General features: G+C 33.9%; 1 protein-coding gene across 1 annotated transcript; it reads right to left on the minus strand.

Moving 5' to 3' along the window:
* Positions 1-541: 541 nt before the first annotated feature.
* LOC133878612 (protein argonaute 5-like) lies at positions 542-7,193 on the minus strand. Its single transcript, XM_062317176.1, has 22 exons — positions 6,574-7,193; positions 6,085-6,296; positions 5,827-5,976; positions 5,583-5,716; positions 5,371-5,477; positions 4,769-4,872; positions 4,470-4,608; positions 4,248-4,364; positions 3,987-4,097; positions 3,848-3,907; positions 3,453-3,572; positions 3,178-3,349; positions 2,978-3,099; positions 2,761-2,898; positions 2,546-2,688; positions 2,399-2,461; positions 2,266-2,329; positions 1,758-1,893; positions 1,589-1,662; positions 1,355-1,449; positions 1,226-1,257; positions 542-1,147 (listed from the first exon to the last, which is right to left on the minus strand). The coding sequence occupies exons 1-22, from the start codon at positions 7,054-7,056 to the stop codon at positions 984-986; spliced, it is 2,940 nt and encodes a 979-aa protein (XP_062173160.1). The 5' UTR covers positions 7,057-7,193; the 3' UTR covers positions 542-983.
* Positions 7,194-15,248: the final 8,055 nt, after the last annotated feature.

The following is a 15,248-nucleotide window of genomic DNA, read 5'->3' on the forward strand; positions in this document are numbered from 1 at the left end:
ATATTCCTAATGGCTTTCACTTTTAGGTTAAAATGGTTAACTACTTCACTAAAACGTCTTAGCATCCGATTATGCAAATGGTGCACTATTCACACATGCATTTCTTTTTCTTTTTCTTTTTTTATTTGTTTTTCTTTCTTTCACTCTCCCACTCTCTCTCTCTCTTATGTAAACACCTCAAATGAGAACAAAAAATTTGGCGACCTCATAAGAAAAAAAATAAAAAATAAAAAATTGACTTATTGTTGAAAAAATGTCTTAGAATTAAAATAAAGAAAGAATAAAAAGATATTTAAATGATATAGTAAAAAAAATAGGTAATAATGCATGGTACCTTTTGAAACTCATTATCTAAAATAAATAAATAAATTGAGCAAGTGATCTTAGGTCGGGAGGATTCGAAGTTCTGTAAAGTTTTGCAATGTTCAAAAAGAGCTTTTTAAAAAAAAGAGGAGTATTCAAAAGCACCATTTACATTACACAACAGATATAGGATTCTCAAGGAGGGTTTGTTGTATTAGTATAGTTAAAAGAAAAAGAATGGAAAAGCTAATCATTCCTTATGTTTTTCTTTATAAATTATGGGGTTAAATACAACACTGTAAGGGCAAGAGCCATTCATATTGCCTTGTGCAACACTTTCAAGAGTCCTACATCCAGGGTTCAAAAGCACATGGCAAAGCCAGAAGTTGGCAAGATCGAATATATCGATTTCCTTTGAAATGTTAAGTATAAACACCATTACATCCACTGTTTAGATGCACATGCATTTACAGAGCCAAATGTTTGAGCAAATGCGAAGATAATGCCCAAAAACAAAATCAAAATCTCAAAAGCCCTTGCCAACATAAACTCTACTATCATATACCCATTCATTCATGTACTGCATTTTCATTCCGATGCTTCAAAAGGCAAGAAAAGTTACGCTTAACCATGTGAGTAATCATCCAAAAGAAGCCACGCAACGGAAGGGGCCAACTGATTCAGCAATAAAACATCACGTCCTTCACGTTTTCCTTGATCAGAGGAAGGTCCCGGAACTCCACTCTGCCGTCACTCCCAGCTGTGGAGCCGCTGTCCGATGTGTCACCCTCAATGTAGTATCGTGCTCGGAATGCCGCCAAATGGGCATAATACGCCGGAGGCACTGCATAGGCAAAATATCATTTCAGTTGCGTATTTAGATAAAAAATAAAAAGAAAAGGCGGCGAGGAGGAGATCAAACCTATTGAAACTGATCGAGTGCACCTTGCAAACCTGAAAAGGACTTTGTGAGTAACAAAATACAGAAAACAGAAAAGTATTGCTATGCATGGTCACAAGTCAAAAGAACGAGGATCAAGAGTTCATTTACGTGTAACATAAATTGTTTGTTAACGTCTGTAAGGAATCTGCACTGAAATTGTTCTCATCATACAACACATGGTAGTGTGTCGGCCGGCTAGTTCCCTACAAGTGCAGCAATACAAATGAAAAATCAAATTATTTCTTTACAATCAACGTGTCTTTACGCATGCTTAAAAACCCGTACATAACTTAAAAAAAGAGTGCTTTGAAAGTTAATTCGACCAAATGGCTCTAGTTTTACCTGAATTCCAGCATGGCTGTTGAGGTAAAAGTCGAACCCCGTTGGATGGCAAATCTTGGTATCGACAACAGTACCTAAACATAGAGATTCTACAAAATCAGTGTTCTATAGAAACCAAAAACACAAACACAAACACCATAATTGACCACAGGGAGATGAAACTTAGAACCTGGAAGAATATTCCCACTCCGGTCAGTCTGATCACGATTTCCATGATCTGCAGCAAAAAGCCGTGTATGATGTCTTTTCTGCACCACCACAAACGTAACAGGCGGTAGATATCCCTCCTGAAGTGAGAGACAGGCCTGGAAGAATGTCTTACAAATTAGAGGTGCATCAAACTAACCATGCACATAAAGGAAACAACAAAAAACACTAATCAATCACATCGAAAACATGACTAATGGTTTTTACTTTTATGACTTGTACACATAACAAACTCCTGATTTTGAAGTACATGAAATGCTCTGGCAGCAATTCATTCAGAAATATAAGAATATTGCATTAAGCCAATACACAATACAAAAGCAACACTATTAGATTCAAATCAAATCTAACAATCAATCATATCAATTTGTGAAACTTCTGATTTTCTCAAACCATTGAGGCATTCATGTCTCAACAGATCTTGGTATCCCCCTATACAGTGACTCCTTAGTTCACAGCAAGATCTATACCTTTCTTATAGCATCCATCTCATAAAGCAGAACTTGACTGAACTGCCCTTCACTGACACCATCTCTGCAAAGTAAAACGAATCGATATAAGATCAGACATACAAAAAAAATGGTGATTGAAAACAAATTTTACCTGTAGAATATAATCCTTTGGGGTATCTGATTAGTGGATCTTCTGAATTCTCTAAGTAGTTCCCTGCAAAGAGGCCATGGATAATGGGGTAAGACCAAAAACAAAAAAATCAACAGCAATAAAGCACCATGCATGTCAACTTCCTACCTAACCATTCCTCCTTGAACTGAGCCCCTTTGAGGATCCTGAGATAATTTATAGAGATCTTGGATAATTTCTTCACGATGAGCCTGTGTAGAGAAAAGCCCTCTGTACTTGGTGACCTCAGGCCAATCCATCGAAGCCACTACCTGTGTCAATCAATTGAACCATTTAATACAACTAAGTTAAACAAGGGCAAGAAAACTACTGAACGTACATACCGCTGCTATTGATGGAGAAGAGTCCTCTCCTGGCTGGGGATGCGTCACATCCGCACCAAATATAATTGTAGGGCGATCAGTCACAAGAGGAATATTTCTATGCAAAGCATCATTTAACACAGTGTTACGTCCCCCAACCTGTAAAGGTTTTACTTCTCAGTTCAAAAATTGAAAACTCAAGAATTTTTCAAGTGTCAATCAGAAATCAAATACAAACCTTCACATTGATTTTGAGGGATACATTTTCAAGATACTGCTTACTAAGCTTTGATGCTTGCTTAGGCTGACAACACTGAGAAACAATACCAAGTTCTGTTTCACATAATCGTTTAATTTTCCCTGTGAACAGCAAGTAATCTATTGAGCAAAAGATATTGGTTCTTATCACGAAGTCTGAACACCAATGAAATTACTCACCATACGACCCAGTGATGTCAGGCAAAATAATTATCAATAGCTGAAGCTGTTTTCCTGCCTGCCCAATTTCTGTAAACTTTTGCACACACTGCTTGTGAATATCCCTGAGAGCAATCTCAACTTGGTTAGAATGAGCTGTACGTATGGGAACCAGAGGGTTTGGGTTGAAAACCTGGCAAGACATTCAAAAGCATCGACAAAGTCAATTCTTTAGATTCACGATGGATCTGCACATCATGCAATCAAAAGTAATCATTTAATCAATGAAATCATACCATTCCTTTGCTGCTGCACATACTGATCAATTGCTCACAAAAATCAAATGGAAAATCTCTGTGCAGTCGCGAGAAGTTCACACATGTCCAAAAATCCACTCGACCGCCGTTGATCATTCTCTACAATATCAGCATCACAAAGGATAGTCTAGCTTAAAATATCTTCATGATTCCAGCATCATTTTCAATAACTGTGCCACACAGGCCCAGTCCTTGTTTATTAGCATTTTCAATAATCATTTCCTTTTAAGTATTAGCAAGCAGAGTGAGTTTGCAATAAAACCACCTTCCAAAATAGTTGTAATGCTATTTACTGGTTGTTAGTAGAAAAGTGAAAAGGAATAAGCATAATTTGCTAGAACCAAGCAACCAACTACAAAATTAAACTATCTAACCTTGTTTATCATATTCCATTGCCCCATTCTAGGTTGCTCCCTTTGTTTATCATATAAAAGCTGCAACAGTGAAAGTGAGAGATTAAATTTGAGCGTGAGATTGCCTAAAGAGCTCAAACAAACAGAGACCAAAAATTACCATTGGAGATGGCAAAACTCGAGCATCAACCAATGACTGTTCCTCCCTTACTTTAATTCCAAACTCCGCATTTACAAGCGAATTGCCATTAAAATTGTTTCGCCTAACCATCTTGTACAAAAGAGAACAATCCATTAACACGTTAATGACATAAGCAGGTCTCCATCCAATTTATTTCAACAAAACCATATTGGTTAAAGTGATGGACTCAAACAAACGAGATAAAAACAATTTATCACCAAATCAACATCATCAAAATACCTGGTTGATACTATTTTGCCTATCTTGAGGCCGTTGGCAAGTTGCTCTTAAAAGATTAGTCACTTGTCTTTCATTTAATCTCTTAGAGTATCTCTGTCCAGGAGAAATCTTACAAAGCTGTAACACAAAGATAATCCTTCAGAAACAGAGATATATGAAAGATAGTCATAATGCTGACACAAAATAAAAGGATAAAAAAACTGTCTATAGCAATGAGACAACCTCCATAGGCAAATAAATAGGTTTTGTATCACTCCCAGCTTGAAGAGCAGGCAGATTCACATTCTTAAGGGCAATATTATGTTTCTCACGATAATATTGAGCAACTGATATTCTCGTTCTCTGGTCATCAAGAGTAAACCTATTGGAACAAAAATCAGACAATAATCAGCAGGAAAAAAAAAATTAGGCATACACCAGAAAGAAATGCAGAGATCGATGAGAGATAGAGACAGTAACAATCCATGATGGTAAGTGATATACTCATTAGGGAGGGAGGGAGAAGAATCGTAGTGACTCACGTTAACTGGCTCGTTGGTTGTGTTGTTACCGCAGTGACTTTGTAACTTCTGGAAGACTCCCTATTAGTAACCTCTACTTTGACTCCTCTCAGTGCTTTTTTAATCTGGGAATCAAAAAGCAAAGAGATTTACTCCATAAACTAAAGAAAAAGACCAGAAAATAAAAAACAAAACAAAAAAGAAAGAACTTATGCATGCATCAACAAACAATTATAAGCAAAAACTTTTTTAAGTAAATATCTGAAAAGAAAAACAAAGATAGTATGTGTAGTGCATGGGAAGGGACACCATCCCGCTAATGATTTTAAAAGGAAACAAGAGAACCATTTATCCTAATGCTCTACAGCAAGCCTCTCTTAAATGATTTTGAAAATAATTTAGTAAATCTCTTTTGGAGGATTGGACAACATGCATGTTAACGATCTTAAATTCTGTTAGTCTTTTAGGTTTTTTATGAGTAAAAAAGGTTTAACAAGCCAGCTTTCATCCATCCCACTCCTTTCGCATAAGCTCTAATTTAAATTAGAGCCCACTATACATGCATCTTTCATTCAAAGACAGTTAAATCATAACGCACAAAATCTTATCGTAGCAAAAATAACCTTCAGACGATCTTGATCAGACAGAGGCTTTGAAACATTGAAATTAAAATGTTTTGCAACAAAATCTGTCACAAGAATCGGTTCATAGAACGCCCGAGCTGACACATCTGCGACATTAGAATCAAATGTCAAAAGCATGGCAATGTCAGTGCAATTCTTATTGAAACAAGTTACTCTACATGAATCCCCAAAGGAGAAGACGGAAGCAGTACCAATATTAAGGGAAAGTCCCATTTGGGTTGGACGAAGACTCTGATAAAACCCTCTCCAATACTCTAAACCATTGCCCAGCTCACCCGGTTGGCCCAACTCAGGATGGAAAAATGATCTCCCCACAACGTTGTACCTACCGTCAAAACATGTTAATACATGTAAGAGGATTTATATTTTGTCTATCTATACATACAAGGACAAAAAAATGTACATAATTCTAAAAGGATAAAAAAATTAGATTACTTCTGTGATGGGGCCGCTCTAAGAACCACATCAAGAGCTTGAATGGTTTCTTGAGGAGAATCCAGCTGCCTGCCGCTCAAATACTGTCGAAGATGATGAATGTCAGCCTTAGAAGCTAACTTGATAGTCACTTTGAACTGACGCTCCTTTCTGCACGTTGGACGGAGAAAATGGATTCAGATAAAATTAAAAATGAAAAAATAAAGTTGACAAGATGAGATAAACTCGAACGGACAGACACTCCATAGAGAAAAATACCTCACTGGCGCAGATGGGGAGACACGATCATCGTCTAACTTGACAACAAACTCCTTCGACTGAAACGGCAATGGCCCTGCCGTATAGAGGCTCTTCCTGCCATCATATGCAGGAGTTCGCTTACCCAAGTGTGACTCAATGTACAACTTTACTAGCTGGTTAATTATATCTCTGCTGACTTTCTTTGAAATAACCTCAGGTGAGATGGAAACCTGTAGCAATTTAAATTAGAACAACTACACATAATCACATATCATGTTTCCCACCCTAATGCACACAAACCAGGGATCTGCGAACCAAAAAACTGATACTAAATTAGCAGAAAAATATCATCTCCCTTTATGGACCATTTTAACATTCCACGAATGCAAAAATCCACGGGTGGGTTTGAAAACAAAAGGAAAACAATTGTAAACCAGAAGGCCTTCATCCTAAATACATATGACCGGTTAAAAAAACATTTTAAAAAAATAAAATTAGGAGACTCACATCGTAGTGATGGAGATCTCTGTCCAAGACTTCCACCAGAAAATGATTTGCGCGGACAACTATTTTCTTCCCGACGGTCCCATACCCGGGCCTCTTCGGAAAGTCTAATGCCTTCGATGACGTCGGCGGCGCCGGAGCCTGCAATGTAAGCTTCTCCTTCATTTCACGGCTCAGACCAGACGCAGAGGTCGAATCTGGAACCGGTGGCCGAGACGAACTCGACGACTCAGAAGAAACCGGTGGCCTAGCCGAGCTCGACGACGCTAGAGTTGCTGAAGGAGGTCCAGCCAGAGAAGCGGACGGAGGAGGATTCGCCGGAAAGGAAGCTTCCGGTGCAGGAGCCGGAGAAGAGGTTGAAGGAGTACCGCGACCTCTTCCTCTTCCTCCTCCGCCTCTGCCTCTCCCGCCGCCTTGAGAAGCCGCCGGGGACGGCTGGTCCCGGCGAGAGTCAGGTTGCCTACCACCGCCTCGACGCGACGACATTGTGGCTTTAGAAAAAAAAGAGCGACAAAAAGAAAGTGTAGAGCGAAGAAGAAGGTCAGTCAATCAGAGTATGAATTTAAAGGACAAAAGATCTGGCGAGAGGAAACGACGACTGAGAGAGTGTGTGTGAGCGTCGACCAGGGTGAGAGCTCGTATATATATAGGACAAAAAATCTGGTGAGAGGAAGAGACGTGGAAATATGGGTTGGCGCCAAATCAGCCAATGGGTGGGACGGCTGCTTGCCTCTGACATTTCCGAGAGGAGCAGGCATTTGGTTGTAGGAGTTTAGATTCCTTTGTCTAACGAGGGATAAAATGTGAATTATATTTAAATTTATTTAATTTTTACAAATAACTAACCGTATTTTTAATTAAAAGGTACATAACAAAGAAATTACTGTTAAAAGATATACTTTCGTTATCTATAAAAATAAAAAAAATAAAAAAAGAGAGAGATATACTTTCGTTAGTCTCTAAAAGTCTTAAGTATTGACTAATCATAAAATTAATTATGTGTTTTTTTTTAAAAAAAATGTGCATAATAAATGATATAAGCCTATAGGAGACGTTAGCCTGAGTACTCTGAATTTAAATGTTTTTTTTTATCCTAACATTAAATGTAAGATTACCTGAAAGTTGAAAAAAAAGAAAAGAAAATGAATAAATATTATAACAAATAAAATATAATAATAATAATGATAATGATAATGATAATGATAATGTTGTTCAAAAAAAAAAAAAAAATGATAATGATAATGGGGCACTTTTACGGCCGAAGGAACAAAAGTCCAAGCAACCTTATCGTTACTTGCTGGTATAAACAAATAAAAATATTCCTCAAAAGGAAAACTAATGCTGTGCCGCGCTGGCACCGTGACGTCGTTTGCTTCGTTTGCAAGATACACAGGGGGCGAATAAACACATGCATGTGAAATCCTGCATGCATGGATGGAACAATTGCCGTACAAATAAAATTCCAATTTATAACCTAAGACCACTTTTCTTTTCTCCTCCCAAAAAACAATATTCAAATATGTCTCTTGTTTTTTTGTTTACTTCATGTGACAGCACCACACTTTAATTATTCTGTTTGTTAATGATTTTTAAAGGGTGTTTTTATTTTTTATTTTTTTTAAAAAAGGCTACTAATTTCACTTTGAAGTTCCTTAATTTGTTGCTCGGTTAATCAGTGCTAGTTCCATTTTTGTGTTGAATCATTAATTATTTTAAATTAGAAATTGATAAAAAAATAATAATAATAATTAATAATAATTTGAAATGATATTTAAGTACTGATCACAAGATTTCTGAATTTTATTTTGAGGTAGTTGGTGAATCGGGTGCTGGCATCATATTTGGCTAAGAAAGGAATAATTTGGTGGAGATAAGATTGAAGAAGTTGTGTATATATATATATATATATATATGGGCAATGGCATTTCGACTGTAATTGCTGTTGGAAAAGGAAAAGGAGAAACTCTTGAAGAGGGATCAAATGTTTTAAATGTGAAAATTAGAAACCTAACTTTGATGATAAGTTTTTAGCGGGACGAGACTTGATTCCCCTTCTTTTGTAAAGTCTTAACTTTTGCCTAGGCCTAATTGCTAAAGTATATAGTTGTAGTGGCCAAAAAAAAAAAAAATCCAATTTTTTATTTTATTTTTTTAAAAAGAAAGAAAATAACATATAGAAATAGAAAGGGAGAGTGTGTGGAAAGAGAGAGATCGAACTCTATTTTGTTGAGTTTTTATTTTTTTAATCTTGAGAATGTAATGTTTGGAAGACGGGCAGAACTACCTTAATCGTTGGTAGGGCTGTACATGCAGATGCGAATGTGGTTACTGGCTATATCTGTTAATACGCTTATTACTTTTAGGTATCTGCATCCGTATCATGTATTTATTGTTGGCATCCGTGCGATTATTGCGATTATTGAATATAGTTATTATTCACAATCGCATATCAGTTGTGGTTAAATTCGCCTGCTTGTACAACCTTAGTAGTTAGGGTTTTCGGCAACTTAAAAAACATTGAAGTCTAATAAAAATCTTATTTTTATACTATGACCCATCAACAATGACTTTTTCACCGTCCTATATGGCTTGATGATATAGCAAACTCTAAACTTTGCATTCAAAAGTGAAGCTTTTTTAAGGATGATTTCATAGCTATGCATATAACTTTCGTATATAGTTATAATTTATGACTTAGTATGATTTTAATTTTAAGATTTGTCTGATTTTATTTTACATAAACGCGCACAATACACATAATATATATTTATTTACGCAGGTTCAAACCCACGCAAAAAATCTTGATTCCTCCCTTGGGAGTACAATTATTTTTGTGTAATATACAAGATACATTAATTAAGGCATGCCTCCATGAACATACGACACTCAGTACCAAATAAATAACAATTGAAGAATTAAAAAAAAAAAAGAAAAAGTAAAAGAATTGGCCACGTTTCTCCTCCCCATAGAAAAGCATCAAACAGAATCAAACCCTAGATACCTCGTTTGATATGTATGCTTTCAAAAAGGACCCCCACACTTTGGATTTTATTTTATTTCATTTCTTGCTTGTTTTGTAACCTAGAGCCCTTATAGAACGAATCTTACCATGGAAAGGTAATAATATTCTTTCCTTGTTCTATTTCCTCTTCTTCTTCTTCTTATTACAATAACTTTTATATGCTTTCACACAAAAAATAAAAATAAAAAAAGAAGAAGAGGAAGAAAGAAAATAGAGAGAAGGCATATGAGATCCAGCTATTGGCAGAGCCAAGATGTTTTACTTTGGGGCTGGACCAAGTTGATTAAACTTATTAATTAAGCCTAATTTTGTAACCAATACTCCATTTGTTTGAATGTAAAATATTTTCCGTCTAAAAAACTTTTTAACAAAATCATTTTTTATAAAAGATGATTTCTTTGAAAATATTTTTCAGCGTTTGACTTGTACAGAAAATGAGTGACATCAGAAAATGACCGACAACTTTCGGCAACCTTTAGCAGAGGTCCAACGGTTTGAAAATGAGAAGCTCAAACTCGAAAAATGGTTTACGAAATAATAATAATAATAATAGATACCATTTTTTTTGAAACCAAATAAGTTTTTTTGTCAAATCGAAAATATTTTCGGTTTGACTATATATAACTTTTAGTCGCACTAAACATTAAAAAAATACAAAAAACATTATTCAAAAAATATTTTACACCCAAATAAACAGAACCATAAAGAGAAATCAGTACTATAATGCTATTATCATATGTCCTGAAGACTATATTAATGTCATATGATTCAAATGAACATACCTTCGGGAGCACGTAACAAAAATTGAAGAGAATCTTTTTATTTATCTTCAATTGGAAGGCCTTTCTCTTTTTAAAACATTTCTATGTTACATGTATACCCTTGCAATTTTTAATATTTTTTTTAGACAAAAGATTGTAGGTGAAAGTAAAGGATCGATGGATCCTTTATTCGGGCATAACCAAAGTAGTATCTCACCCACAACACCAAGGATTTATAGGCATTCCCTCAAAAGAGGCCAAGCCATAGTCTACCAATTTTTATTTTATTTTATTTTATTTTTCACGTAAAATGTTTTATGTATTTTTTTGGTGTTTGATATGATTGAAAATCGTGGTCAAACCGAAAATATTTTTGGTTGACAAGAAAACTTTATTTAATTTTTGTGAAATGGTTTCCCTTTTAAAAAAATAATAAATCATTTTTTAAGTTTAAATTTCTCCTTCTCAAATCACCATACCATCGCCAGAATTCGCAGGCCTTTTTCTCCTATCACTCATTTTCCATACGAGCTAAGTTAAACACCGGAAAACATTGAACGTTGAAATAAATGGAGAGTGAGAGTAAGATCATCATCAATAACTTATCTAAATTTCTATTTAAAATGGGCAAGTAAAAATTGTTTTTCCAATTTTAGTTAGTCATTTTTTCAAAACTTATCATACATTCGTTTATCTAAATTCTTTTATATTTTATTAAAATAAATTTTTTAATATATATATTTTTACTGTGGACGGAAGATTGGGAGAGAGGGAAAAAGAAATAAAGAAAGAAAGATACGGAGAAAGGAGAGAAAATATATATATATATATATATATATATAAAACTTATCCACGGAGCTGCAATGCTTCCATACATTTAAAAAAGTATTGCGGAGAATGTAGAAGAAATGCAAAATAAATTTGATTTAAAAAAATGAATGAAAATATTTTTTAAAAATTTAATTAACTATTTTACATTAGAATTTAAAATAGGAATGATTTTAAGTTCATTGCCGATAACTTAAAAAAAAAAAAAAAAGTTTCATTGCCGTTAAATCAACCTCTCTGTGGCCGGTCAGAAAGATTTCATAAGTGATATCTCACAATCACCTGCTTGAATTCTCTTAAATTCGAGCAAATAATTGTAAAAGGTCCTGATTCCTTAACAATTCATGTAAGTAATATTAAGAGATTTCATATAAGACCCATATTTATGGTAGATAATTGGACAATCTAATTTTATTTTTTGACTGATAAATTTTAGGGGAAAATTTTATTTAAAACTTATGATCTTTCATCACTTTTACAATCACACTCTTAAACTTAAAAAAGTGTTAATTTATGGCCATCATTTTTCATTTTTTTTTGCAATGTCAACAATTTCATCAAATTCAACATTAACTCCTAAAATGAAATTTCCAAAAGACCCCTCCATGCTCTTTTTTTTTTTGAAAAAATGTGACCCATTGGTGGTTCGGCTCACGTTGGTCAGATTTTTTTTTTTTTTTTTTTGTAATAATTAAATCAAGGTATTTTTATAATTTTATAAACATTTTAGTGGTATAAGGGTTATTTTACTCGTCAACCGTTTGATTTAAAGTTGAATTTGGACGGAATAGTTAATATTGCAAAAAATTGAAAGATGGTGACTTTAAATCGATACTTTTAAAAATTTGAAAATATTATTGTAAAAGTGATGAAATATAAAGAATGATAAATAAATTTTTTTCCTATATTTCATATAAAAATTTCCACATTACTTGTTGAAGTTGCTAACCAAAAATAATTATCATAAATTTCAATCCCCAAAGAATTTAGAGTTTAGAGTCATCCAATTGCTAGTCCAAGCTCTTCTGGACATGTGGGGTATGTGTGATGGCTTCGGTGGATTCCATTGTAGGCCGTTGAACCGTAGACCTGCCTACTCATTCCGACGACTTTAAAAAAAGCTCTCCTTAATTAGTTAATTTATAGCCCTTTCCTATGCAGTATTTTATTTATTTATTTATTTATTTTTAAATTACGATCTTGACGAATATATATATGATTTTGGTCACGAAAAATGTTATTTTTATACTTTTAAATTTATGAGATTTACATTAGACCCACAAATTTAATAATAAATTTAAAACTTAATTATAAATAAATGTACCAAAAAATAAAAAAATATAAGTGTATTATTTTTCTTTTAAGTTGAGTGATTGCTGTGATTGATTAAGATAATCTTTGTCCAAACTTCTGTGATGGAGATCGGAGAAGACAGTTAGACAGAGGAATAGCTCAAAAGAAAATCTTTGTCCAAGTATTGTGGGGCCCCCATTCCTAGTAACTTGAGGTTGTAGGTTTCAGTTAATTCTTCACGATTTGCAACTGATTTTTGTCCGTGTGAGAGAAATGAGAATGAGATCATGCTCACAACTCACAAGGCAACGTCACCGCCCAGGTCCCTCCCCTAAAAAGTGCGTGTGTTGGGGGGGGGGGGGGGGGGGGGGGGGGTTACTTGACGACAAGCCCCAGATCCAATAGAGGACAGGATTTAAATTAATAATAATAAAAAAAAAAAAAAAAAAAAAATTGACTTAACCCTCGAATTATGTTTACTTTTAAAAAAATCCTTAATTTAATTTATTATTATTATTAATTTTTGCAACTTAAGTTGTTGTAGATTTGAAATCAGTCATTTTGTGATTTTTTTTTATCTAATTTTTTAATTTTTGTTAGTGCCACATTAGCTTTATCACCACATCATCTTAAAATATTATTTTTTTAATATATTATAAATTTAAAAACTTAAAATATTATTTAAAAATAATAATAAAAAAAAATGGGGGGAGGGGGGGTTTGAGGGGGGACCAAAAAGCAGTTTTTTTCCGAGATTTCCGTCTTCAAATATTCTAAATTCTTAGGACGTCGTAATTTTATTTCGTTTGATGAAAATAACTGCTATATGGTACAATTTATTTACGCCCAAACAAAAACTCACGTTCATTTGCGTTTTGTTTGGTTCGTTAGTGAATCGAAATTTTCGGGACCAAAAAGCAGTTTTATTCCGAGATTTCCGTCTTCAAATATTCCAAATTCTTAGGAAGTCGTGATTTTATTTCGTTGCATAGCAGCCACCCCAAATGGGGCTAAAGGAGTGTCGCGCGGCCACCCCAAACCCCCTATTTTTATTTATTTATTTACTTTTTCATGAGAAGGGCAGGTGAGTTTCAATTTCTTATTTTCTTCAAAACTGTTTCAAATTTTTCTCTTTTATATATCCTTAAGATCGGAGAAATGTTTCTCTTCATGCCAATTCTTCTGGCTATATGCTTGCTGATTTGAAGATGATGATGATGTGGCTGATGCGTTTTGATTTGCTTCTACAAATAAAGTTTTCTGTGGATATTGGATGGAAGTTTCAGGGCATTATTTAGCTACAATTTTAGATATTAAATTTAAAATGTTACACAAAATGAAGAGTAGATTGTGAAATTAAAGATCAACGTAGTTTGGGCCTAATAGCCTATACAGCAGCCCAAATGGCTAACATTTCTTTCTCATTTACCCGGATTGATAACCCATATTTAAAATGGGATTTACATAATTTGAAAATAGAAAGTCAACTATTAATTTATCATGTATTATGTGGGGGGGGGGGGGTGACAATTCGTATTTGTGTGTCTGATTTGGGTTGTGTAGAGGCACAAGTATAAGACTATATAAGCCAATCCTAACCCGACCCATTTAATTGAACAGGTCAAACCCCTCAACTATAATCCTCTAATTTTGTATTGGGTTTGTGTTAGGTTCTCAGGTAATGTTAAAAATTGCATGCACTATATCACATGTTGAGTTTGGATAGTGTCGAAGCATATGTATAAGACTATATAAGTCAATCCTAACATGATTCATTTGATTAAATAGGTCAGACTACAACCCTGACATTTTAATTTCGTGTTGAGTATGTATTGGGTTTGCGGATGGTGTTAAAAATTAACATCTATAATATTATGCCTTGAATTTAAACCCTAAAGTAATATAATTAACTACTCAAATCTCAATATTTGTTTGCTCTTAACAACCAAAAATTATGTTCCCCCCCCCCCCCCCCAAAAAAAAAAAAAAAAACTATCAAAAATTATCAATGTTCCCCTAATGACGAAAATATCCTTAATAAAAAAAACTAAAACTATAAAAAAATTAAAAAATTTAAAAAAAAAAAAAAAAAAAAAAAAAAGTACATAAAAACCAAGGGTGGCCAAATTTAAAAATTCAAAGTTTTTCCTCTTTTTTTTTTTTTTTTTTTAAAAAAAAAAAAAAGAAATTAAAATTTTGTCGTGTATATATATATATATATAGGGGTGTTTTAGTTTTATTGAAAAAAATGTAAGGTCATTTTTGTTCTTTTGCTAGTCTTTGGGGATACATTGACAATATTTTGATAATTTGAGGACATTGTCGCAATTGAAAGTTTGGGAGAACATTGTCGATTGGATAGTAATTTGAGGGAGGTACGTGTACTTTTCCCCTAAATCATACTTCAATATCTCCCCCTCCCTCTACCTCAAGTTGTCATCGAGATTCTTAAAGTAGGGCACAAATGTAAATAATTGAATTCAAAAGCGTGAAATTGTCTTACCAAACATAAAAAAATTAGGAAAAGTCAACATACCCCCTTCAAATTACCACCCAATTGACAATATCCCCACAAAAAAAAAAAAAAAAAAAAAAAAAAAAAAAAAAAAATCCAATTGGGACAATGTCCCTCAAACTACCAAAACATTGTTTATGTACCCCCAAGGCCAAAAAGACAAAAATGACCTTACAATCTTTGCAATAAAATAAAAATACCCCTATAAAATTTTTTTTTTAAAAAAAAAAAACTAAAATTTTTACTTTAAAAAAACAAA

This window comes from Alnus glutinosa, chromosome 9 (genome assembly GCF_958979055.1).
Source record: "Alnus glutinosa chromosome 9, dhAlnGlut1.1, whole genome shotgun sequence".
Lineage (NCBI taxonomy): Eukaryota > Viridiplantae > Streptophyta > Magnoliopsida > Fagales > Betulaceae > Alnus > Alnus glutinosa.